The 27,275-nt window shown below is 43.0% G+C and overlaps 1 protein-coding gene across 1 annotated transcript in view; it reads right to left on the reverse strand.

Annotated features, from left to right (window-relative positions):
• GLP2R (glucagon like peptide 2 receptor) overlaps nucleotides 1–27,275 on the reverse strand; it is a 48,900-nt gene that overhangs the window by 8,449 nt on the left and 13,176 nt on the right. Inside the window, exons 6-12 of the mRNA XM_055305259.1 lie at nucleotides 19,505–19,611; nucleotides 17,713–17,866; nucleotides 15,649–15,808; nucleotides 14,609–14,669; nucleotides 13,160–13,229; nucleotides 8,145–8,233; nucleotides 1,332–1,470 (exon numbers count right to left, since the gene is read on the reverse strand). Coding sequence (XP_055161234.1) covers nucleotides 1,332–1,470; nucleotides 8,145–8,233; nucleotides 13,160–13,229; nucleotides 14,609–14,669; nucleotides 15,649–15,808; nucleotides 17,713–17,866; nucleotides 19,505–19,611 — 780 coding nt within the window. The remainder of the gene's footprint in view (nucleotides 1–1,331; nucleotides 1,471–8,144; nucleotides 8,234–13,159; nucleotides 13,230–14,608; nucleotides 14,670–15,648; nucleotides 15,809–17,712; nucleotides 17,867–19,504; nucleotides 19,612–27,275) is intronic.

Genomic DNA, 27,275 nt, shown 5'->3' on the forward strand with positions numbered 1-27,275 from the left:
CCCAAGGTTACCACTGAACAGAGACTCTGCTGCCAACACTGTTTTTGATGGTTGCTTGGATTTGTGGCCTTTGCTACCGAGCCATGCTTTTCAGTATTGATACCCTTGTGTAGTCTCCTCCCCTTCAGTCCAGGCTGGGATTTTCTTTAAAAATCTGGGATTTGCTTTAATTTTTATATATATATAGAAAGTGAGCAGGTGAGGAGCCAAGAGAAGGGGAAAGAGAATCTCCATCAGGCCCCACACTCAGCATGGAGTCTGACTTAGGGCTCAATCTCACAACCCTGAGATCATGACCTGAGCCAAAATCAAGAGTCGGATGCTTAACCAACTGAACTACCCAGGCACCCATGGGATTTGCTTTAAACATCAGAATGCAGAAGAAGTATCACTGTATGAGTTTCAGGCCTAGGCATTTAGAAGGCTGGAAGCTCCTGCTTTTGTGCTCTTGGAAGCTCTGCACTGCCATGTAAGAAGTTCAGCTTCCTTGCTAGACAGATCATGTGAGGAGAATCGGCAGTAAGGGATAGGCCCCAAGACTGTATGGAACTGAGGGAAGTAGCTGGCAGTGAGAAATGAAGCCCCAGAAATTTGACCAAATAAATCCACTCCAGCCAGCCCTAACCATGTGAGCCTTCCCAGCTCAGGCACCAGACATAAGAGTGGTGAAGCATCTTGGAAGGCATGGCATCACATGGAGCAGAGGGGAGCCATCTTTACTATGCTCACCTGGAGTTCCCCAGAATAATGAGAAAGAATAAAAATTATCGTTGTTATAAGCTACTAGGTAATGGATAACAATTTAAGGAATGGATAACCAAATAGCCAGGTAAAAGAGCAACAGCTGGACTACTGGTTCTAGTCTTGGCCTCTTCCAACACATCTTGACACAACTGGCAAGCTTCAGGAGCTGCCTGGTCTTGACTCACTGGTTCCTACCAAGTTGTATTGTGTTCTGAGTATGTCACCTGAAGTATAGACAATGTTCATTGTGCACAACGCCCTGCAGAGAGCCCAGCAAAAATAGACACATAATAAAAGGCTTCATGCTGACACTCACAGTTAATATGATTGTGAGTCACACCAACTATTACAGCCCAGGAAACAGACCACTTTTCCCTTCTTAGTCACTGAGTCATGCTGGCAGGATCAAGGCAACACAACACTTTTGGTCTACACACCCTTTTCATGCCATAGGCGCCAGTGCCAGAGAGCCTGTTGACACTACAACTTTGTTTCTACCTGTTTCTTTCTCAATTCTCAATCTGTCTGGGTCAAGGGCATTTGGTTTTCTCCAAAGCAAAGGAATCCACGTTCAGATGCCTACTTACATGAAATGAGCTCAGAGTCAGCTGCATGAAGAGTCGTATAAGTTTTGAAAATCCTTCCACTTGATCATCAGTGATGAAGGAGAAGAGAATCTCGTGAACACCCAACAAAGGAATGAGGACCAGTGTTGACTTTGCTAATCTGCAAATGACAACCAAAAAACTGTCAGGAGAGCTATGTTGAGAATAGGCAGTTTCCTGCTCTTCTGTCCATGACTTTATCATAGTTCTTATCATACTGCAAAATAGTTGATCTTCTAGTTTGTCTCCTTGGCTACACATTGAATGCTTTAAGGGCCAGTGTGGTCTTGTTTAACTGATGCCTCCCAACACCTGACTCTTGGCAGACACTCAGGATACATGAATGGAGTGAATGAATGAATAAATGAATGGATGGATGGATGAATTTTCCTATAAAGGTTATGATATGCCTATAGATCTTAATGTTTTGACGATGGATAGATTTCCATGTGCATGGCTGTCTCCCTGGGACACTACACCACTACTAGGTATGACAGATTTCCTATTACCTGGCTGGCAGGTGCCTCTATTTCTTTCTCTATTCAGGACTTCCAATGTCAGTGCTTTATTGAACCTGAGAAGGGAAAGCAAATGAAGTATCTGGGGTCACACAGCCACTAAGTGACAAATCCAGGCCTGGATGTGAGGCTTCTGACTTCAAACTCACACCCTACACACTCCATGCACAGCTTGACCTTCAAGCCCCATGCTGCCCCTCAGCCCCAAGACAGCAAGGGCTGCAGGAAATGAGAAACTGATCCTCCTCATAAAAAGTACTGTGTGGAAGCTCGCTGCTGTATACACTCTGCATAAAAAAGACAAACATTCCTTTGTACCACCCACGTGCAAAGTGCACAGCTGGGGCCCAAACATTCCATATCGCATACCGGTGGTTCCCAAACATGGTTTATCATTAGAATTCCTTAAAGAACCTAAAAAGATAGATGATAGATAGACAGATGGATGAATGAATGGATGGATAAACAGATAGATGGAGAGATAGATGGGGAAATGGATAGGTGGATGGATGGATAGATAGATGGAGAGATAGATGGCTGGCTGGCTGGGTAGATAATAGATAGATGATAGAAAGATAGTAAATAGATATAGCCAGCTAGCTTCCTCAGCTGAGGTGTCAACCTCCTGAGTCAAAACCTCTGCCCTTTGAGTCCTGGGAATGTGAATTTTTAAGGAATCCTCCCATGGGGTAAGCAGCCACATTTGGGAATGACTTTTTTTTTTTTTTTTTACCATTGAGCTGCTTCTTAATTTAAAACTACCTACATTAGCAAAAGTGACTCATACCCAGGGCACAAACAAAGCTACTGTCTTGTATATACACACTGGAAAAAAAAAAAGTTTAATCCCTAATGACTTTTTAGCCCAAGTCACTTTTCTTAAAGGGCCAGACTTGGAGAAGTCTTTCCCCCCACCCCAACCCTGTGGAATTAACGATGGAGGAGACCATGGGCGATGTCCTCAGGAAGAGGACTATACGCAAGAGAAAGTGTTTAGTGTGGACCCTGTATCTGTGAGACCCATTCAAGTGTAATGGTATCAAGGAAATGAGAAAATCTCACCTTTGTCCCCTGAAAAGACCTAGAACCGTAGGAGGAAAGTAGGCACATAAGCTGTGTGTGCAAGACCAGTGACGGATGGGGTATTGGGGGTGGGAGTGCTAGGCAGTGGGGAAACAGACACCAGGTCTAGTTATGCCCTTCCCCTGAGCTGAGCCCCATCAATTCCAACCCCACTCCCACCCAGGGCAACACTAAGGTGGTCCTTAGGACAGAATATTTCAAGAGAGTTGTTTTTGTGCTTGTTTTTGCTTTTTAATTTCCAGGAGTGTTTTTAAAACCCTGTCTCAGAGGCAGCAAAGTGGCAACCACAGGTTAAATTTGTACTACGGGTGGTTTTTACTTAGGCTAAGGGGTGATTTCTGTTACTGGAACCACTTATAAGTAATAAAGACAGTTGGAGCAGAGGGGGCCAGATTTCTGGCTTCTTTGGAAGAACATGGAAATCTGGGCCTGCAATTTTTCTTGGTAATTGTCATCGGCGGGCCCGTAGCAGCTGTTTTCTTTACAGGGAACATGTCCTCTACAACATTCAACCCATCTGCACTGCTCACTTATGTTCCACGCTTGGCCCCTGTGAGTATCTGAGTTTGTGACCCTTGCTCTGGGTTATCTAAGTTTTATTTAATTAATTAATTTATTTTTTAAAGATTTTATTTATTCATTCATGAGAGACACAAAAAGAAAGAAGCAGAGACACAGGCAGAGGGAGAGCAGGCTCCTTGTGGGGATCCTGATGTGGGGCTTGATCCCACGACCCTGGGAACACACCCTGAGCCAAAGGCAGATGCTCAACCACTGAGCCATGCAGGTGCCTCAGTTATCTGAGTTTTAATGATATGTGCTACATACTTAGATGCAGGTCTGCATTTCACCATTAACTTGGGGCCATGCTATTCAAAACATTAGGTGTTTTGAATAAGCTCTGTATTTTGGAATAATAGCAGATCTGTAGAAAAGTAGCAAAGAGAGTACAGAGAAGAGAGTTCTATATATGCTTCCCCCAGTTTCCCCTCATGTTAAATCGTGTATAACCATGGTACATTTATTTAAGACTAAGAAGCCAACACTGGCACACGACAAGTAACTATGCTCCAGATCCCACTCAGATTTCACCAGGTTTTCCACTAATGTCCTTTTCATGTGCCCGACTCCCATATTTAGCATGGGATGATTTTTAAGGAATGGCCTTCTGTTTATGAAGCTTTGGGCCATTTTAGTAACTGTCAGCTCCCTGGTTGGATGTCAAGGGATTCCCCGTTCCTTATCTCATTCTAACTTCTCCTTAGACAAAGTACCATGTGTGTTCCTGTTCGGATAGAAATCCATAAATATATATCCACAGCCGTTTACTCTTATGAACTGTATTTATGCTTATTTTTCATCTATAGTCATTTGTTTATTTAAATTGTTTGGTTTATTGCAGACATTCAGTGATCCAACAAATATTTATGGAGCATGAGCCAGCGCAGTGGGAGAAGAGGCGCTGTGGTCAAAGGCAGTGGAGCCCAGGGGCAGTATCTGCGCCTGGGTTCAAATCTCGATGCCACCAATTATTCTCCATGTGGTTTTGGACAAATTATTTAAGCTCTCATCTATAAAAATGAGGATTATACAACTAATACCATAATATGAAGTGTTGAAATAATTAAAACATTATTATTAATAATACAACTGACAGTGTCGTTTGAAAGAGCAAATAAACACATGGTAAGCCCTCGGAATATTGATATCTGATACTTGAAGAATGTTCACTAGGATTTGGGTATCACTGTTTTTTTAAAATAAGCCATCTTTGCCTTCAGGTTGCTTACAACCTCCACGACTTTGATCAATTTCACTTCCATTTGTTACATTTTTTTGGTTTTGGGTGCCCACCAGAACATCTTTTTGGAAAGGGCTCTGAGGTTCTGCAGGTGAAGAAATGACCCTCCTTTATAAATTCAGCAAGAGCTCTGCCCCGCACACCACATGGAGAGTAGAGACCGGTCCTCCGGGGAAGAGCAGCCTGGGTGCTGGAAGCCACAAGGAACAGACAACTCTGACGCCACTGAGCATCATCAGCTGGCATCTGCCCACATTCCAGGGTCCTGGCTCGGCTCTCCCACTCCTGGCCAGGCAGGTGTGCCATGTAACTCTCCTCTGCTTGAATGCTGGAAGCCCAGGGATAGGATGGGGACTACAGGAGGTTCTCCAGCAACTAACAACTTGCCTTTTTGGCAAGACCCAGATCTATTTAATTTAAACTTTCCTAAAATATGCTCCTGGAGGGGATAGGGGCCAAATCTTGAGAGCTACATTCTGAAAGTTCTCAAAATCTGGGGGAGGTGGAGGCAGGCCTGTTTCTACCAGAGTTTGGACAAAATGCCCTGGGCCCTGTCGCCCCTTCCTCCTCATCCTAGCCAGGGAGGGGTGGCAAAGGAAAACAGACCTGGAGGGGGACATGGAGGTAGAAGAGCTCAGTGTGAGCTGGTGGGGGTGACCTAGTGGGGTAACTTAGAAATGAGAGCATTAGCACTGCTCTGCAGAGAAAAATGAGCAGATGCCCTCCTCAATGCTGCAGGATTCGCCAGCCAGGGCAGGAAAATCAGGTGGCCTGGTATGTCCTGAGAGGCAGGACCCTGGGTTTTTGCTAATTAATGAGCATAAGCTGAGCAATTGTACTGTGCTCTGCGCTGGAGCAAGGTGAACAGAAAGCAGATGACCAACCAGAATGATGTAGAAAGTCACAAAGATGGTAAGAGTCTCCTATACTTACCCAGCCCTATCTGTGGAGACCCTGAGAAATGAGCCCTGCTTTCACCAGGCAGGTGGCCCCACAGGGCAGTGGGGGTTTCTCACGGTCAGTGATCCTTCGCACCGATCACTCTACTTTGACGACATGATCACCGGCAACACCCCAGTGACTGCTTTGAATTTCTGGCTTATTTGTTGTCAAGTATGCTAGGAGTGCAGGCACCAGGAGGAAACCCCCCTGCCCAGTCCCACCTTTCACCACCTCTAAGAATGAACAGTTGTATAGTCTGGTTTATATATCAGTCTCTTGTGAGTCCAGTTGGCATTAGGCAGCTCTCCAAAGTCTCAGCCATTTGGGAACACTGATACGTCCCTGGGTGGTGGCAAACTCACCAAGGCAAGGTGTCTTAGCCTGGGAGGACTCCAGGTGGGCATAAACCCAGGTTTCTCTTTTCAAGCTTTATCCTTGAACAAGGGTGGAGGAAAGGGGAAAAAAAACCTTTCCAGACTGGTTGTATATATCAGACAAGTTATTCCTTCTCCTCCCAAAATAGCTGTCTTGGATCATTGCTCAGCCATGAGGGTCTTCCCAGTATTTATGCTTGCCTAGATTGTCAGCTCCCAGTCGGGTATGCACACTTGAGGGCTGTGCAAAAACAATCCATGTGGCATTAGAAGAAAACGTAATAAGGAAAGATAATTGAAGTTCTATGTGTTAAATTTTAATCCATCCTTTACCATTTTCTCTTTCTGTTGTATTTTATAATGTCTATATTAGCTCAACAGACCATGGGTATAAATGATGAGGGGCATGCTCAGAATTTCTTTATTGAAAAAGATGCATGATCAGAAAAGTTTGGGAACCACCATCTTGGATAATTCCAAAGGAGATCTTGCAAAAGGAGATGTTGTGGCTGCTTCAAAGCATATATGCTATGGCCCAACCTGAAAACTCCATGGGTTATTTCACTACAGCATCTGACCCAGTGTCCTGCACTCTGCATCAAAATATCTTGGGGGAAGTCCATAAGAAGTCCAGGTAACAGGGCTTCATTCCACATTTACTGAGTCTGAATACCCAGTGGAAGACCTCATGAGTCCATGCTTTTGGCTGCCTTGCCAGGTGATGCTTATAAGCAGCTAGAATGGAAAGCTTCTTTAGGGGACCCTATGGGTTTGGAGCATGGGAAGCCACAATGGTACATGGTGGGCTTTGAGGGCAGAAAAAAGCAGGGTGTAGACTCTCAGTCTGCATGGAAAGTGGTGTCTTGGGATTTGTCTACTCCCTGTTTCTGTTTCTGGGCAGTGCCGTCCTCTGTCGGGTTTCCCAGATGCCTCAGTGTCCCCTGTGCCTGGTTAGTGAGAGGCCTGCCCTCCCTGAATGGACCCATGATGGGAAGACTAGAGCAGCTCTAACCATGGTTTTAGATCTCCACCCTCAGAGAGCAGTTAGAGGCTCAGCCTTGGGAGAAGAGCCAAAGAAGCTTTGAGCCACTTAGAGTTCTCCACCAGAGGCGCCAAGAAAGTCGGCATGGTTCTGTGTTGTCCAAGCCAGCCCAAGTGCCTTCAGGATGAGAGGGTGAGTTGCAAAATGTTTGGGCCAATTATAGCATATATTTGTCAGTGGTGAACCATACGTGTTTATATCCTTTGGGAACTCCCAGAAGAAGGGTTTTAGGTAGATAGGATTTGGGGTCTGGATCCTGGGCAAAGACTACTCACACAACCAATTAGACTGAGAACCCACATCTATGAGCTTCTTTGGTCTTCCTAACAAGCAAGAGATGGGTCTCCTGTGACATTCCCATTTTACACACAAGAAATTAGGCCCAGGGAGGCCAAGTATGTTGCCCAAGGTCACTCAGCAGATCTGGGATCATGGCCAGCATCAGCCCTCTTGACATATGTTCGCACCAAAATACTAGTTATTGGGAGTTGGAATGTTCTTCTTGCAGACAGGGCCCACATACTATCTTTCTTTTGTTCCAAGCACAAGTCCAGGCACATGGTAGGTGTTCATTAAATATTCGTCAGATAACTGGAAAAAATACCTTCCCAGCACACCTGGGTCAGGTCCAATTTTAGTGTTAGTGAGAGAGAAACAGAGCTCCACCCATCCTCACTCACACCTCTGCCTATGACCTGCCATGTGGACTAAAATCCTTACCCTTAGAGCCACTCTTTGGCTCAACCAAATGGCTCTACCATCCACTCTTAGGGGCATTTTAAGTTCTCTGCTGCGGGGAATGTGCGTACCCTTGACCACTCACTTCATGTCCGTGGGGCCAGAAGGTCCTCAACAGTGGTAAAAGCCTTGCATGACCCCATGACACCTTTTTCAGAGGTTCCTTTCTTGATACGCTCATCTTGGGAAACAGACATATCGATATAGCTCATGCCCCTCCCCCAGAACATTATCCAGAACAGCCTGAAGGGGTCAAAATAATCTTGGACCATCGAGTGCTGACCTCAGGCCACTCACCTGTATTTATAATCTCTGAAGCACATTTGATGGGCTTTGAGCTTTGAAATGAGAAGCTTGACAATTTTCAGGAAGATGAAGAAATTGACCTTGGGGAAAAAAGTAGATATGGGTTAATAAGTGATATAGACTCCACATGGTTATGAATATCAAGGTCACCCTGAGCCTGGCCATTGGGTCCTTGTCCATGTAAGCCAGGGGAAATGTGGCAGTTGACCATTCAGGAAGTACATGCTCGTGGCCATCCCCACTCTTCCAAAGGCCATGTCAACACATCCATGTATTATTTCATTTAATCTTCACAATAATATTCTGAAAAGCCACACTGTTTTTATGTCATGATACAATGAGAAAAAGGAGAGGCATGGGAGATACAAGAGGCATGGAAGAGACCAGTACAGTTCCCAAAGTTGCACACACAGCAAGTGACTGAGCTGGTACTAAAAACAGCTTTACCTGAAAATCATCTTTTCTTCATGTAAACAGCCTTCCTTCTGTAAAGAACTGCAGCCCTACTGATGTCTAACTTGAGGTCTTCTTGCTGCCATGGAGTTTATTGGAAAGCACATATTCTCCTTTCCCTAGAATGGATTCCACACCTGTCATGGGCTGGGATAGTTCGACCCTTCATTGTCAGCCTTGGTAGAAATGTTTAAATATGTCTGCAAATTCTTCAGCACTGTTGCCTTAGAAAGGCAGAGCCTAATTCCCTCTTTCCCTCTGAGATGTAAGCAAGGCTTAGCTATGTACATCAAATGAAAAGAATATGGTGGAAGTGAGGCTATGTGACTTCTTAGGGTAGGTCCTCAAAAAGATGGCATCCACCTGGTTCTCTCTCTCTCTTTCTCTGGGGAAAGCCAGCCACCATGTTGAAAGAACACTCAAGTAGCCTGCAGAGAGACCCACCTTGGGGAACTGAGTCCTCCTACCAACAACTAACACCACTTGCCGGCCATATGTATGAGCCACCTGGGAAGCTGATTCTCCAGCCCCAGTCAAGCCGTCAGATGGTTGCAGCTCTGGCCAACACCTTAACAGCAACCCCATGAGACACTGTGAGGCTCTTGGAGAAGTAGAAGGGCAAGTGATTGAGGGCTTGGAGAATGAGAATGAGATTTGTGAAGAGTAAGACCGAGTGGGGGTGGGTGGGAGAGAACCAGCGCCTGCAGAGCCTTTCAAGGTCACACAGAGGAGTTTGGGTTTCCTTCCGAAAGCAATGGAGAGCCAGTGATGAATCTCAAGCAGGAGAGTTACCTGATCAGATTTGTATTTCTATTCAGAAAGATCATTTCAACAGCTGTGGGGATTATGGATTGGAGGAAGGCAAAGCCAGAGTAGGGGAGACAGGAAAGAATGATGGAGAGGTGGTATAAAGCCACAGCTGTGGTGCATCAGCAATGGGGAATATGAGATGGATTTGAAAGTCTTAAGGAGTTTGAGTCAAATGGCCTAATTTGTTAGTGGTTGGATGTGAGGTCAAAGATGATCCAAAGTTTCTCAGTAGATCTCAAGTGTGCTGTCGTGTCATTCACTGAGAGTGAGCACATGAAGGAGGGAGAGCAGGTGCAGAGGGATGAGGAGAGCTCTAGTTACTGTGGACACAAGAGATGGCCCAAGGCAGTGAGATATTTATGTCTGGATTTCAGCAGAGAAGTCCCAGCTGGAGCATGGAGCCAGCACTGGAGGAGGTGAGATCGTCCAGAAAGGCAGGGTAGACTGAAAGAAATAAAGGGTTAAGTAAGAGACTCACCTTGTGATGAAAGGAAATGGAGGCAGGAAAAGAGATGGAGAAAGAGTAGCCAGGGCAGTTGGAGCAGATCACAAGGAAGTGGTGTCCTGGAAGCTCACGGCTGTAAGAATTTAAGAAGATGAACACTACATGGAATTTAAGCAAACTAAGACTGCATTTAGCAACAAGAAGCTGAGAAAAGGTGCACGTCACAGGTGGCAGCATGAGCCAGATCGCAATGCTTTGCTTTTTGAGCTAGACGTGAAGAGGTAGATGATATTGAAGAGGCTTGGCTGTGAAGGGAAGCAGAATGATAGAACAGTAATCGACAAGGGATGCAGAATGAGGACAATGTCTCTCCCCTCTTTTACATGCAGGGCTGGAAGAGGTTTGGGGTTACAGTTGTTCTTTTCTTTTAAGATTTTATTTATTTATTCATGAGAGAGAGAGAGAGAGAGAGAGAGAGAGAGAGAGAGGCAGAGACACAGGCAGAGGGAGAAGCAGGCTCCATGCAGGGAGCCTGACTTGGGACTCAATCCCGGGTCTCCAGGATCACACCCTGGGCTGAAGGCAGAGCTAAACCGCTACCATGCTACCCAACAGTTGTGTTGTTGTTGTTGTTGTTTTTAACTTTTTTTGTATATATTTTTTATTGGCACTTGATTTGCCAACATATAGCATAACACCCAGTGCTCATCCCATCAAGTGCCCCCCTCAGTGCCTGTCACCCAGTCACCCCAATCCCCCGCCCACCTCCCTTTCTGCCACCCCTTGTTCGTTTCTCAGAGTTAGGAATCTCTCATGTTCTGTCACCCTCTCTGATATTGTTTTTAAAACAGAAAAGAGTTGAGAATGCCTCCAGGTGATGAGGAAAGAGCCAGTAGAGTTGGAGATTGGGTGATCATTAACGGCGGAAAGTCTCCACTAACACTGAGCCAGCACAAGACCAATGCCTCCTGCCTGGAAATAAAACCCTGGAAACACACAGTGAAACAAAAGCTGCAGAATCCAACCTGTACCTCTTGTGACTCGCCTTATCAAGCCCAGGAGAATCAGTGCTCAAAACTAACAGACTACAGTTTCAGGCAAGAGACTACTATTTATCCAATCCACCAGCCAGCAGGAATGATGGAGCTTCCCAGCCAAAGAGTATTTAGTAACAGAACACTTAAATACAAGCTAAATGCAACCAAGTAATTTATTTCTTTAATGGGATATCTGCTTTTCCTCACAAAGAGAAAACGTTGTGTCCTTGGCTTAGTGATTTGTTGAAGTCAGGCATTTTTCTCACAAAGTAAGTTGAACCGGGGAAAGGAACGTTATTTCAGCAAATTAATTTCAATTGGGACTGTACCCTAGGAAATGAAGAGTTGTGATGAGGAGCATGTGGATTTTCTGTTTTTTGTGTCTTCCAGGGACCAGACATGAGAAAATGGGCATCAACCAATGGGCCAGATGGCTCCTCAATGCCACGGAATGAAACATCAGCCTGGTTGACCATGGAGCCTGTGCTCACCGAGGCATCCCACAAGACAAGAGTCAGCAGGCCCATTTGGATGACACTGTTCTTCATTTGTGCACAAGCAGGAAAAGAGACTGAGTGAGGAAATTTTTTAAGAATGCAGCCAACTCCTCTTAGATTCTGTGATGAGAATGGGGACCCAGGACCCCAAATATGTAAGGCTCCCTTTCAGGTCCTAGACAGTGCAGAATGCATTATCAGATACCATGTTCCTGGTGACACTTCTTTGGTACCCCAGCTCCTGTGCTTAGGTCTGGGAGGCAATTGCCTCCCTTAGAGGCTGACAGAGGCAATTGCTAACATGGTAGGGGGCTCAGAAGTCAGCTTCATTTACCCCTAAACTTCTCCACCTACCCCTGTCCCCTCTTCACCTGGCCTGCTGTGTGGACTAAAATGTCTATCATTAGAGCTGCTCCTTAGGATTAAAATACTTCATCCCCAGAACCCTGATGAAGTGCACACATCACACAGTCGATAGGAACACTTGTGTGTGTGGGGGGGAGGGCCTTTTTCCATCTATTATTCATCCATTTGCTCATTTTTACAACAATGAGTAATTCAGTCACTACTTATGATCTGACCCACTTTCACCATGGGAAGCAGAAGATGGGATGCAGCAAAGCTAAGGTATAAGGGGGTAGGAAAGCACAGGGTATGGAGAGATTCCCACTGCAACTTTTAGAGGAGGGAACTATGAAAATGAGATGTTTGGGAGACACAGAAAGCCCCTGGGCCCCTGGTGAAACAGAAGATCTAAAAACGGACAATACCAGTGAAGACTAATTTTACAGACTTTTCAACTTTGCCAAGTCCTGGAGTTATCAGAGGAGATTCAGTAGGAACGAATGAAGGAATCTGAGTTTGTAACTTCATAAAGTCAACAGATGGTTCATTCAATTCATTGGCTAAAAAAAAAGCGTTCAGCTGCGTGTTCAATTTGGTTGATCCGTTATCTCCAGGAATTACGGTGTGGATAGAACAATCCTGCATAGTGTACGTATTTTGTAAGGCTGTCCATGAAGGTTTGGACTAATCAAAGCTTTATGGATTTTCTATTGGGAGCAGAGGAGACTAGGATATAAGAATCTATCTTATTCTGGGATGGTTCTATTCTAAATGTGCACCCAAGGGTAACAGGTTAATTTAAGTAGTGGAGCCTTATATCCTGAAGAAGATGTGAATTCTCCAATTTCTACACCTCATGTAAGACCAGAGCATCTGGACTCTCGGGATTGTTACATTGTTATCTCTGAAACAGAGAGAAAGTCAAGAGGGCAGCAGATAAAATCAGCTGTTATGTCTGGAAACCCCGAATAGCGTTCATTCACATCAGCCCTGATGCTGATCCATGGATGCAGACCCAGTCTGGGGGAGGTGGGAGAAGCCCAGCTGTGGTAACAAGGATGCTCACGGCAGGGTGGGGGAGAGGGGGAGCCTGAGTCTCAGGATGAGTCTCTTTAGTCCCATACAGCGTCACTGAGCTGGTTACAGGTTTCTGTATACAGCATGAGGCCCCAGGGAGAAGGAGGCCTGTGGTACAACCCTGCATTGGAGTCCCGAACCAGAGCAAGGATAAGCTTCTAACTTGTTCCTTCTCGTTCAACACACCCTGCTCACAACTCTCGACCACCCCTTTTCTCAAGTGAACTGGCCCAGGCTCACTCTGAGTCAGAGAATTCTGCTGGGTGGCAGGGGAGGGGGAGCGGGGTCCCCCACAGCTAACATGCTCAGGGAGGAAGAAGCAGGAGTGGGAATGGTCCTTACCATTACACAAAGCAGCATGGGCCCTCGGATGATCCACCAGATTTTCTTATTTCTATTGGTTACCCAGCACCTATGGCAAAGAGTGGGCAGGAGAAGACTTAAAACAGGGACACGAGGGCACCTGGGTGGCTCAATTGGTTAAGCATCTGCCTTTGGCTCAGGTCACGATCTCAGGGTTCTGGGATCGAGGCCCACACTGGGCTCCCTGCTCAGTGGGGAGCCTGCTTCTCCCTCTGCCTACTGCTTCCCCTGTTTGTGCTCTCTCTCTCCCTCTGTCAAATAAATAAATAAAATCTTTAAAAAACAAAACCAGAGACATGGTTGAATGAACAGCCTCATGCCCTCTGGAAAAAGGGTGCTCATACTTAAGACTTCCCACCCGTGATTCTCCTGGGGGTGGGAGAGAGAAAATAAAACAAGATTACAACCCCCTCCTATTCGTATGGTACCATCAACTTTTCTTAATGGTAAAGTGTTCTTTGAATGCAAACAACATGGTATGGGACTTTCCACGCTTTTCTTCAAGTTCATACAAAAATAAATTATTAATTACACATATGGGATGTTTTGGTAGTGATTATTTGGAAGGGGGGAAATAGGGTCACGCGATATACGTTGTGGGCAGCAGGCTTACCAATGTGCTGTTGAGATTCAATCCCTAGAAACCAAATGATGGGGAACCAACCTGGTTTTTTAGTAGTCTCCATAAAGCTCCACCATATAGGCATGCCACAATTTGTTCATGGTTTCCCATATTAGTGGATGCTCAGGCATTTTGTTTTTGTTTTGGGTTTTTTTTTTAATTGAGATATAACGGATATTTAACACCATCTTAGTTTCAGGTGTGCAATATAATGACTTGATATTTGTATATATCTTGGCAAGATGTTAACTGGGCCACAATAAGCCCAGTTAACGTCTATCACCACACATAGTTACAAATGTTTTTTCTTGCCATAAGGATTTTTAAAACAGACTCTCTTAGCACTTTTCAAATATACAACAGGGTATTATTAACTCACCATGCTGTCTCCATGTTATACTTTATATCTCTTGGACTTATTTATTTTATAGCTAGAAGTTTGTGCCTTATGACCACCTTCACCCATTTCAGTTTGCTTCCTCTTCATCCCACTGTGAACAATGACACATTAACCAATATTGTACCCATATCTTTACATACTGAAGGTCATCGCCACCCCATGCAGTGACTTTTTTGTGTCTTAATTTGAGCTAATTTGGTGCTAACTTGCATGTGTAACTAAGCTAACAAACTAAATATTACAAGAAAGGTCTTTGATTATTTTATCTACAGGTCTAAGTATATTCTAGATGGCCAAAACAGAAGGGGATGGATATTTTGTTTGGGAAAATGGTGTCAATCCTTGTATTTGGGCATATCTTGGAATTCCTGGCTCATGGAAATGTGTGAGCGGGTGAATTTCCTACCCAGTGTTTTCCAGCTGTGCACGGGTGATACTCCAGGGTACAACAAACAGCAGCGGGAAGGCTGGGGGAAGAAAACAGGGAAATGCAGTTAGGATCTGATTGGCCAAACCTGCCTGCCTCCCACCCCACCCTGATGAGCCAAAACCATCTGGTAAAAACGTATAAAAGCCCAAATATCACAGAACTGCAGGCTGAGAGCTGAAGAGACTTAGGGTGACACAGAACCCATCTGTTGTTTTACCGTCAGGCAAACCAGGAAGCAGAGAGGAGAAAACACCTGCCACATGTTGCAAAGCAGCTCAGAGTAAATCCAAAACATTCACCCAAATCTCCCAAATGGTAGGCCACCGGTATTTCTTCTGAATCCTGCAGAGCCTCACATTCTCCAAGAGTTTGTGGCAACAGGGGTTCCAGACCCCGTCTTGAAGACTGAGTTGACGTTTTTGTGTCGTTTGTGTCCTCTGCTCCAACCCCATGTTGAAGCCCTAACCCTCAATGTGATGATCATTGGGGGCTGGATCTTTGGAGGTAACTAGGTTTGGAAGGTGGGGGTGGTATTGGTCATCATGATGGGATTAGAGCCTGCTTTCTCTCTCTCTCTCTCTCCATCATGTGAGGCTATAGTGAGAAGGCGGCTGTCTGCAAAAGAAGAGGCCCTCACCAGAACTCAACCATGCTGGCATTCTGATCTCAAACTTCCCAGCCTCCATAACTGTGAGAAATAAATGTCTGTTGGTTACGCCATGCTGTCTATGGCATTTTGTTATGGCAGCCTGAGCAGATCACTACAGCTGGGGACAGGGTAGGAGGGAGAGCATCTAATTGTACAAAAAAGCTTGTTGATTTTTGAAAGTATGCATTCGGTCTATAGTGCTTATTTGTATCTGTACATGTACACACACACCCCTTTCATCAGTATCTTTTCACTGGAGAGTTATCTGTCCCAGATGCTCCCTCCAGCTGGGAAACCAAAGGTTCTATCAAGCTCCTATGTTCTGATGGGCCCCTAGGAGAAGAGGCTGGGGGTTCAGGTCACTCACCCCAACCCACCAGCATGTATCTGGGCCACAGCCGCCTCTCAGAGAGCACTGTGGGCTCCAGCAGCGTGTGCAGATAAAGGCCTTCGACCAGCAGCCATGAGTAATTGGCACCCACGAAGTAGTGCAGCAGGACCTGAGCCGAGCGGCAGGAGGCAGATATCTGTGAAGGACAGAGCACCCGAGGGTGAGGCCAGACCTTCTCATATGGACCCAAGAGGGTGGAGAAGGGCCTCCCCATGTACAGCCCTCTCTCTTCCCTGTCTCACCACACAAATTTGCTTACTGTCTCAGAAAGGCTGGCAACAATACCAAAATGCAAGGGAGGGCTTTCTGTAGGTTTCAGAGCCCAGCCTCTTCCTTGACCTTCTAGATTTGTGTAGACAAACAAAAATAAAGAGAATGCACCAGCAGCAATTTCCCAAAAGGAAACACTGAAAGGTATGTTCTCTGATCTTAGTTCAAATCAACTAGAAACTAAAAAAAAAAAAGAAAAAAAAATCTTCATATGATTGGAAAGGAAGAAATAATTTCTAAATAACCTGTGAACCAAAAAAAGGAAATAATGATAAAAATTAGAACTTATTTTTGAACTGAATGAAAGGAAAATACTACATATCAAAAGGTGTGGTGTGCAGCTAATACCACACCTAGAGTAAAACCTACAACCTTAAATGACTCAATTAAAAAAAGAAACAAGCTGAAAAATCAATTACCCTAACTATCATATCAGAAAAAGAGCAGCAGATTTAACCTAAAGAAAGGACCTGGCAGGGGCAGCTAGGTGGCTCAGTGGTTGAGCATCTGCCTTTGGCTCAGGGCATGATCCCGGGGTCCTGGGATCGAGTGCCACACCAGGCTCCCACAGGGAACCTGCTTCTCCCTCTGCCTATGTCTCCGCCTCTCTCTCTGTCTCTCATGAATAAATAAATAAAATATTTGAGGGGGGAAAAAAAAAAGAAAAAACCTGGCAGGAAAGCATAAAGATAAAAGTAGAAATTAATGAAACAGACCACATAAACGTAATCAACAATCCTAAAATTTCATTCTACAGTTTGTCTAGTAAAACCAAAAAACATCTGGTGAGGATGATCAAGAGGGTAAAAAAGAAAATGAAGGTATAAATAATCAATATCAGGGATGCAAAAAGCAATACCTCCAAAGCTGCAACAGACCTTAAAAAGATCTTAAGAAACTATGAACAGTATTATGGCAAGAAATTTGAAAAGTTAGAGGAAGTACATGCATTCCTAGAAAAAGTCAAGTTACTAAAATTGACACCAGAATAAACAGAGAACCTGAATACAAGTCAAAACTAGTGCATAGTTAAAAGCCTTCCAATTAAGAAAACTCTGATTCCAAAGGCTTCACTGGAGTGATCTATGAAATATGTAAGAAAGAAAAATACCCATCTTAAATTCTTCCAGAGAATAGAGAAAGAGGTAACAAGTCTAATTTGTTTTAAGAGGTCAGCATAAACTTTATCATCTTTTTCAGAAGAAAAGAAACTTCCTCACAGGTGCAGATGAGAGAATGCTAAAGAGAACACAGCATCAGCTAATGAATCCAGCATTTTAGGGAAAAGAGTAATACATCAGAACCTAGTTGTATTTATTCCAAGAAAGCCAGGTTAATTTAACAGGTTACTATAATCATTATTCATAAGATAAAGGAAAAAGCATCCCAACAGAAGCAGATTTCAATGTGGAAAAGCTTTGCTGCTTTTAAAAATTGCAATAATAATGATAATGATAATAATAAAGAATAATTAATAATAAAGGCTCATCTGTACAGTTCTTTTGTTCACAGATGAAGAAATTTCCCACCCAAGTGCACACAGTAGCCCTGTAGTGGACTCTTCTATGCTGACGTCTTTTACCTGCCCCACTCTTGGGAGGTTTGGGGGGGCTTTTTGGTTTGGTTTTTGGGATTTGTTTTAAAGTCAAATGATGCCTCTCTAACCAGAAGGCCCTTGACACCCCCTTCCCCTTCCCAGCCCCACCTTCCCACCGCAAGATTCCCAGTACTGATCTGCCAAGTGAGAGGCTATGGTAGGGAGGGACATACCTCGGACACATAGGACATCCACTCTTTGTCACTGTTGGGCCTCCTGGAGTAAGAGTTGTAGAAGATGGCATCCTTCACCAGCACAGCCAGGGCTCTCAGGATGAAAGAAGCAAACAAGTTCATGTGGATGTAGTTGCGTGTGCAGTGGAGCTTTCTGTGCAGGAAGAAGAAAAGCAGGTGTCTTCCCTCATGAAAGAACGGTTCAGACTGACAGGTGTGTGCCTGAAACACCTGTGCAACTATCACTAGAGGGCAGGCATTCATGGTATAGACTCCAGAGCTGCATGACTGGGTTATGTGATTTTATCCGTGCCTCATTTCCCTCATTGGGAAAATGGAGATAATACTGACATTTGATATTGAGTAAATATTGAGTAAAAATTGAGAAATTGAGGCAAAGGGGTTGAGTCAGCTGTCCAAAGTCCTAGAGAAGTGGTGGAGCTGAGGTTGACCTCTGGTCCTCTGGTCAACCCAGGCTTAGCTAAAGTAACTTACTCCAGGGCTGGGCAGCTATTTCCTCTGGGCTTGCTTCTGGCACTTTGGGAAGGTGAGTGGAGGAGGTCATGGATAGCAGAGGGTACAGTTTCTAGAATTCTTCCACTGCTCAAGAATTGGTCTCTGGATGGGGCATAGGGTCATGATTCTGCTCTAGGAGCCATAGAATATCCTGGGATTAAGGAGCCAGACCTGGGGCTAGAGGAGCCCAGGTGGGAATCTGTTCTGGAGCTAGCATTCAATCCCCCAGAGTGCGCATCTAGACCTCCTGCAACGAATGCTCATTCTGCCACATTGTATTCAGTTACTTTGCTGAATGAAGGCCGAGAGCCCTCAGAGGGCTCCCTAGGGGATTCATAAATATCTCACTTGGGTGATTTCTAAAAATATGATTAGCAAAATGCACTCAGGCTTTGGATTCTGAGTAACAACGTAAGGAAATGGAAATGCTCAGTCTCTGAACTGCCTGGTTGCCAGCCCGCCACCATCATTCACCAGCTGCATGCCATTGGACAAGTTACTTGATCTCTCCAAATTTCAGTCAACTCATTTACAAAACAGAGCTGGGACACCTGGGTGGCTCAGCAGTTAAGCGTCTGCCTTCAGCTCAGGGCATGACCCTGGAGTCCCAGGATTAAGTCCCACGTTAGGCTCCCTGCGTGGAGCCTGCTTCTCCCTCTGCCTATGTCTCTGCCTCTCTCTCTCTCTCTCTCTTTCAATCAGGAATAAATAAATTTTAAAAAATCTTTAAAAATAACCTGAGGCTGATGATAATGCTAATCTCCTAGGATTAGAATTAACCATAAATCCGATTAGGAAGAAATTTCAATGACTTACATGTAACGTGTTTAGAAAAGTGTCTGGCACTGAGGAAGCATGCAAATGATTGATAGCTAATTGGAGTCTGTGGGCCCTGGATTAAAATCCCAGCTCTCTCACACTAATTTGCTTTGGGGAAGTTTCTTAATCTCTTTTCTAAAACTCATGCCTCTGGTAGGACAAGGTAGACAGGAGGTTATCTGATCCCAAAGAGCCTAAAGTAGAGTTTAGAATCCCAGATTCCAGTTCCAGCTGTACTCTGTAACTGACAGGGACCTCTCATATCCTGCTCTCACTGGACCTCTGATATCCTTTCCCCCTCCACCTGCAAAATGGAGTTGATGGACCAGAGACTCTCTCAGATCCCTTCCAGCTCTGATGGGCCATGACATCAGCCAGCCCAGTCTTCTGCCTTCTAGAGGGAGCCAATGAGCAAATCCCAGGCACCTGAAGATGTGCAGGCATGAGTTCCACTCACCGAAGAAACAAGAGGAGAGTGAGTGCCAGGAGGAGGGAGATGACGGAGAGAGAGTACCCCACAGTGTACAACAGCTGCAAAGTCGACAACAAGGCATGGTGCTCCACCTGTGCACAGACAAAGAGCAGTTCTGACCACAAGTTAGACAGCTATGATCTCCACCCCCCAGCTCCATGACCAGGACGACAAGGGTCTAGGCATGCACGATAGCCTTGTTGACACCCAAGGGTAGCTTAGGGTAGCTTAGACTGCTCTCTGGCACATCTCAGAGGCTAAAGAGCTTTGATGGACTGAAATGTTCACTAGGGAGGTCTCACCTCCATGGCTGGTCCTACAGCCCAGCATCGATGCTTCAAAATTCACAGTATTATGGAAGAATTGTGTCCAGAACAAGTGAGTGCCTTAGAAAGGAGGACAGGTTTCCTTGTCCCTGAGTGTGCTGTCCCTAGAGTGTAGGAGTCCCTCTCTCTGGAAGATGGGGCCAGATTTTCACCTGGATCCCTCCTAAAATAATTTTTCATGCCTGACCACTTAGGTGAAGACCCCATAAAACATAGGATATTTTCTCGAGTCCCAGGATAGCCTGATTGTGAACAGAGGGTAATTTTCTGGAAAGTCTGTGTTGTTGCGATTTTCCAGCGGAATCCCACCTTCTTACCCAATTCATCATGCTACTCGCCATCAAGATTACGTTTCTCAATACATTTTTGTTCAAGGACTCACAGCAAATATGTATTACCTGCTAAATCATGGCTTACGCTTCTCCACATAACACTCTTAGCAGCTTTATTCAAGCATGCCTGGCGTGCCATAAACTGTACATATTTAAAGAATAAAACTTGATGAATTTAGACATGAATATATCTGTGATTTCATCACTGCATTCAAGATAATGAACATTTTCATAACCTCCCAAAAGTTTCCTTGTGACCCTTTATAATATATATCCTCTCATTCTCTCCCACTATCTTATGCCCAAGTGAACATTGGTTGGTGTTCTGTCATAGAGATTAATTTTCACTTTCTAAAATTTTAATTTTAAATTTTAATTTAAAATTTTCACTTTCTAAAATTTTAAATTTTAAAAATTTAATTCCATATAAATGGAATCCTATGATTTGTTTTTTTCTTTCTTCTTTCTTTCTATCTTTCTTCTTTCTTATCAGGTTTCTTTCCCTTGAAATAATTATTTTGAGGTTAATGTACATTTATTTGAGTTGTTTTCAGAGACTGGGTTTCACAAATAAAAATGAAAATTTCTGCATGAGTCTACGTGGACATAGGTTTTTAATTTCTCTCAAAGGAATATCTAATAATAGAATGGTGGGGTAGTATGGTGTATGTTTTAACCTCTTAAGAAACTGCCAAACTGTCTTCTAAATAAGTTATATCAATTTATGTTTCCACCAGCAGTGGATTAGGAGTTCCAGCTGCTCTGGAATCTACTAACACTTCATATAATCAGTCTTTTAAATTTTAGCCATTCTATTGGGTATGTAGTAATGTCTTACTGTGGTTTTAAGTTGCATTTCTCTAATGATTAACGATGTTGAGAATCATTTAGTGTGCTTATTTGCCATCTGTGTATCTTATTTGGTAAAGTGTCTGTTCAAATATTTGGCCACCTTTTAAATTGGATTGTTTGTCTTAATTTTGATTTGTAAATGTTCTTTATATATTATAGGTATAAATCTCCTGCCAAATAAGTGTTTTGCAAGCATTTTCTCCCATTCTGGGGCTTGGCTTTTTATTTTTTAACAGTGTCTTTAGAAGAGCAGAAGTTTTTTATTGTGATACAGTTCAATTTGTCAAATTTTTTATATAGTTGTGCTTTTTGTATTTTATTTTAAAATCTTTACTTGACCAAGGCCCTTCATATTTTCATCTATGATTTCTTCCTAGAAGTTTAATAAAATGAGCTCTTAAATTTAGGTTTATGATCCATTTCTAGTTCATTTTTCTTCATAGTGTGAGGCAAGGGTTGATGTTCAGTTTTTGTTTTTGTTTTTGCTTTTTTTTTTTTTTTTTTTTGGTATCCAATTGCTCTGGTGCTGTATAGAATAATAAGATTATTCTTTCCCCCACAAAATTGCCTTGGCATTCTTGTCAAAAATCAATTGTCTGGGTCTTGTAGACAGAATACAGTTGGATTTTATTTTGTTTTATCTTTTTTTTTTAAGATTTTCTTTATTTATTCATGAGAGACACACAGTGAGAGAGAGGCAGAGACACACATAGGCAGAGGAAAAAGCAGGCTCCACGCAGGAAACCTGATGCGGGAATCGATCCCGGGACTCCAGGATCACACCCTGGGCCGAAGGCAGGCGCTAAACCGCCGAGCCACCCAGGGATCCCCCTTCTTCTTCTTCTTCTTCTTCTTCTTTTTTTTAAGATTTTATTTATTTATGAGAGACACAGAGAGAGAGAGAGACAGAGACAGAGAGAGACAGAGAGAGGCAGAGACACAGGCAGAGGGAGAAGCAGGCTCCATGCAGCCTGATGTGGGACTCGATCCCGGGTCTCCAGGATCACGCCCTGGGCTGAAGGCGGCGCTAAACTGCTGAGCCACAGGGGCTAACCCCTTGTTTTATCTTCTTAATCCCATCTGACAACCTCTTTTAATTAGGATGTTTAGATCATTTACGTTAATATGATTACTTATTTGATTGCATTTAAATACCTTGGTTTTCTCTTTGTCCCAACTTTTCTTTGTTCTCTTTCCTTATTTTGGTTTGAGCATATTTTTTATTCCATTTTTCCTTCCATGACCTACTAGCTATACCTCTTTGTTTTGCTTTTTACTGGTTGCTTTAATATTTACAGTATATCTTTAACTTATCATACTGCCATGGCCCTCATCCTGGCCTTTGTGTGATTGTCACACATTTTTCTTGTACTTATATTAGACCCCATAATACATTGTTACTATTTTTACTTTAACTACTCATATCTTTTAAAATATTTTTAAAATAAGATTAAAAAAAAGTTTACCTTCATATTTACTATTTCTGGTGCTCTACATTCCTCTACATTGATAAAAAAATTTCCATATGACATGTATGTCTTTCTATGTTAAGGACTTTAACATTTCTTGTAATGGTGGCCTGGGTGCAGAAATCTCTGTGTAGCCTTTGAATCTTTCTAAATCAAGCTCAACCATACTTCTATCTGAAATTATTTTCTATGGACCCCATCAAGAGCTCTATAATCCTGTCAGGACTCTAACTTCTCTTGTTGGTCTCTCTTCAACTTAACTAAATCTATCCTTCTAAAACCAGCATCAATTTTCCTCTTAAAAGAAGTCTTCCATAAATGCTTCTCTGTGTACTGTCAACTCTGAATTCCCAAAGCACTTGTGGTCTGTTTCAACAAATTGGGGCATCAGTTATATTATTCATTAATGTGTTGTTTGCATTTGTTTTGTATTTCTAGATTGACTATAGATATCTTTTTTTATTTTTTTTTATTTTATGTTATTTATTTTCAGCCTCCAACTCTTTTTTTTATTTTTTTATTTATTTATGATAGTCACAGAGAGAGAGAGAGAGAGAGAGAGAGAGAGAGAGAGAGAGAGAGAGAGGCAGAGACATAGGCAGAGGGAGAAGCAGGCTTCATGCACCGGGAGCCCGACGTGGGATTCGATCCCGGGTCTCCAGGATCGCGCCCTGGGCCAAAGGCAGGCGCTAAACCGCTGCGCCACCCAGGGATCCCGACTATAGATATCTTGAAAGCAGAGACATGTTTAGTGTTTCTTCACACAGAGTGGAATGATTTCTTTAAATAGATGATTCAGGTGGCATATTAAGACTTTCATGAGTCATTTGAACATCATTTATTTTATTGGCTATATAAGCTTAACACATTTAATTAAGTAACCTAATCATCTGTTTCTGAATTATTATTTTTAAAAACATGTCCATGTTTTATGCTTTCTGGAAACAAACTAGGGGAATTGCTTGGTTTTTATTTGTCTATGTTTTAGCTTGAGTCCCCACCAAAGCAGATCCTGAAAGGAGGATTGAAATGCAAGTACTTTACATGGAAAGTGAACAAACCATTAGTAGGGGAAAGGAGAAGCTAGGAAAAATAAATGGTGTGTTATCAAGGCAGCTACTACTTTAGGCAGCTGGAGCTTAATCCCATTTCCCCATGGGGAAATGCTGGAAACCTCAGAGTTAGCCACTCTAAGACTGAGGGAGCTGGACATTTACATACCTATTCCTGCCAGTCATTGGTTAAGGGCTGTTCTGTGGTGGGGTAGGAGGGTCAAGGGCATTAATTCCTTGGTGCTTCTGGCCTGCCCTTCTGTGGACTAAGTGGGCTCTGAGAACCAGAGAACCAGCAAAGAAATGCGTGAGCTAGTGATAAGAAGTTAGACAATTGTGTACTGAATTGGTCAGGGCAAGGAGATAAGAGATGGGCAACAATATACAGTTGTTTTAATTGCACTGTTTCAGAGGAGTTTCTTAAATTCCCATCTACATTCAGAGTTCCAATAAAATCTGGTTACTTCTCTAGTGACCTCAGAACACCCAGATGCTGTACAACTCACTCTCGGTACCAACCGGTGAATCTTAAGTCATTTACACATCTTTATGCGATGCTTCATAATCAGCGTGTACCAGGCAAGACTGAGGAGATAGGCATTCTCATACACTGCTGAAGAGAGGGGGGAAATGGCACAACTCTTAAGGAGGGGAATTTGATAATAATTAACAAAATCAGGGGCACCTGGGTGGCTCAGTGGTTGAGCGTCTGCCTTTGGATCAGGTCATGATCCTGGGGTCTGTCCTGGGGTCAAGTCCCATGCTGGGTTCCCCACAGGGAGCCTGCTTCTCCCTCTGCCCATGTCTCTGCCTCTCTCTGTGTCTCTCATGAATAAATAAATAAAATCTTTAAAAAATATATTTAATAAAATTATATATGTATCTATCTTTTAATCTAGCAATCCCATTTCTGGGATTCTTCCAAAAGATATACCCTAACAAATGTGAAGCAACATATGCATACAAGGTTATTCGAGGTGGCATCATTAGTGATAAGAGATCGGAAATAACTCTACTGGCTATAGGAGAGCGGCTGAAAAACTATAGTAGAAACACATAGTGGAATACTATGTAGATGTGAAAGAAAAAAAGAGAGGGAGAGAAAAATATTTGTAGGTACTGATATAATTTCTAGGACATGCTACTAAGTGAAAAAGGTGAGATGGAAAATAAGGTATCTGTTAGACTTCCTTCAACATAGGAAAAAATGGTAAAACAAATATTTGCTTAGTTTTGCAAAAGGAAACATAAGAAGTATATTATAATTTGATTAAAAGGGAAGGAAATAGAGGGAAAAGATAAGCCAGAAAATAATAAAAATGTTTATCTGTAGGGGGAAGGCAGGAATAGGGTAGAGGCAGTGATTGGAGTGTGGTTTCTCTGACTGTACTTTTTATTTTTTATTTTTTTAAAGATTTTTATTTATTTATTCATGAGAGACACAGAGAGATAGGGAGAGAGGCAAAGACACAGGCAGAGGGAGAAGCAGGCTCCATGCAGGGAGCCTGACGCGGGACTTGATCCAGGTCTCCAGGACCAGGCCCTGGGCTGAAGGCAGCGCTAACCACTGAGAAACCCAGGCTGCCCCTCTGACTGTACTTTTTAATATAATTTTGGCTTTCAAACCCTGTCAATATTTTATTTATTAAAAATAAAGTTAAAGGAGAACACGTGGGTGGCTCAGTGGTTGAGTGTCTGCCTTCGGCTCAGGACGTGACCCTGGGGTCCTGAGATGGAGTCCCACATCACACTTCCCACAGGGAGCCTGCTTCTCACTCTCCTTGTGTCTCTGCTTCTCTCTGTGTGTCTCTCATGAATAAATAAATAAAATCTTTAAAAATTAATTAAATTTAATTTAATTTAATTTAATTAAGTGGGTGCCTGGGTGGCTCAGTCAGTTAAGCATCTGCCTTCAGCTCAAGTCATGATCCCTGTTGGGCTCCCTGCTCAGTGGGGAATCTGTTTCTCCCTTTGTTCCTCCTTCTGCTTGTGCTCTATATATCTCACAAACAAATAAATAAAATCTTTTAAAAACTTAAAGACAGAAAGTAAAGAAAGAAGAGAAAGCAAATCCTTAACATTAATAGAAACAACTGAATAAAAATGTATATCCAACCAATAACGTGACCACATGGAGAAAATAATTATTTCAAATAATTATGAACACAGTACTCTGAACATAGGATATAGTCTAAGGATAAAATGTGCTGCAAATTTGGCGGGTGGGGGTGGGGGGCGAGGGATGTCTTAAATCTATATACTACAAAGATCTTAGGATCTAGTTGTAGTGGCAGTGAACATACCTAGCACTCAAATCTCGGTTTCTAATAACATTCCTCTACTTAGAGAATCCAGAACTCTTTGAAGAAATAGCTAATTTGGGCCTGGAACAGGGAAATCATGAGATGAGCTTGGACCATTTTCTTGTGCCAGAAAATAAGGAAGTGCTCCAAGACCAGAGAGATTATCACAAAAGGACACAAGAGCCAGTTTGGAGGCATTTCACTAGTTAAATTTAGAAAAACGCTGAGCATCAAAGTAATAATAGGAAGAAGAAGAAGAAGAAGAAGAAGAAGAAGAAGAAGAAGAAGAAGAAGAAGAAGAAGGAAGAAGAAGAAGAAGAAGAGAAGAAGAAGAAGAAGAAGAAGAAGAAGAAGAAGAAGAAGAAGAAGAAGAAGAAGGAGAAGAAGAAGGAAGAAGAAGAAGAAGAGAAGAAGAAGAAGAAGAAGAAGAAGAAAAAGAAGAAGAAGAAGAAGAAGAAGAAGAAGGAGGAGGAGGAGGAGGAGGAGGAGGAGGAGGAGGAGGAGAAGGAGAAGGAGAAGGAGGAGGAGAAGAAGAAGAAGAAGAAGAAGAAGAAGAAGAAGAAGAAGAAGAAGAAGAAGAAGAAGAAGAAGAAGAAGAAAGGAGGAGAAGGAGGAAAAGGAGAAGGAGAAGAGGAGGAAGGAAATAAAGAAATTTGTAAATTCATAGCAATATAGAAAACTGAAAAGAAGGGGAAAGAGTCTTCTTATCAGAAGAATGCCCTCTAGTAGATATGGAAGAAATGACAAAGCTCGAATCAACTCAAGTCAGCATCATCAATAAAAGTTGTAATACTGAGAAAAGTTTGTTAGGGAACAAGACACATACACAGTTCCAAAGTAGCATCCTACCAATTACTGACCAGACAGAAAAGGAGACACTACCTATCATAGAGGGATCTGGCTGTCACTACCAACATCCAGTGATCACACGCAACATCATTGTAGTGTGACACCTGACATTTTGGTCTCCTGGGGTGATGCTATACAGTATACACAGCACCCATGAGGATTAAATTGAGTCTTACCAAGCCTTTAAGCCCAACTTCCAGCTTAAGGGAACATAGAAGATGAAGGAATATGTCTAATAGCAACAAAGTTATTCAGAGGGTCTTCGAAAAGCCAATCATGGGCTATGGTGAGGGAGACTCTAGATTAAAAGATAACTGAAGTGAACCTGGACTAGACTCTGGTCCAGGGAAGAAAAGCTAAAAAAAAAAAAAAATTGGAGGGGAAAACTGGGGAAATCTGAATGAATATGGATAAAGCACTAGCTGATATGATGTTAATTGAAATAACAGTATTGCAGTTATGTAGGATAACGTCTTTGCTTAGGAAGGACCTGATGAATAATATTTAAAGATGAAATCTCATGATGCCTGCAAATCGTTGTCAAATATTTCCCAAAGAGAGACACAAAGCAAA

Source organism: Nyctereutes procyonoides, unplaced genomic scaffold (assembly GCF_905146905.1).
Source record: "Nyctereutes procyonoides isolate TBG_1078 unplaced genomic scaffold, NYPRO_anot_genome, whole genome shotgun sequence".
Taxonomy (NCBI): domain Eukaryota; kingdom Metazoa; phylum Chordata; class Mammalia; order Carnivora; family Canidae; genus Nyctereutes; species Nyctereutes procyonoides.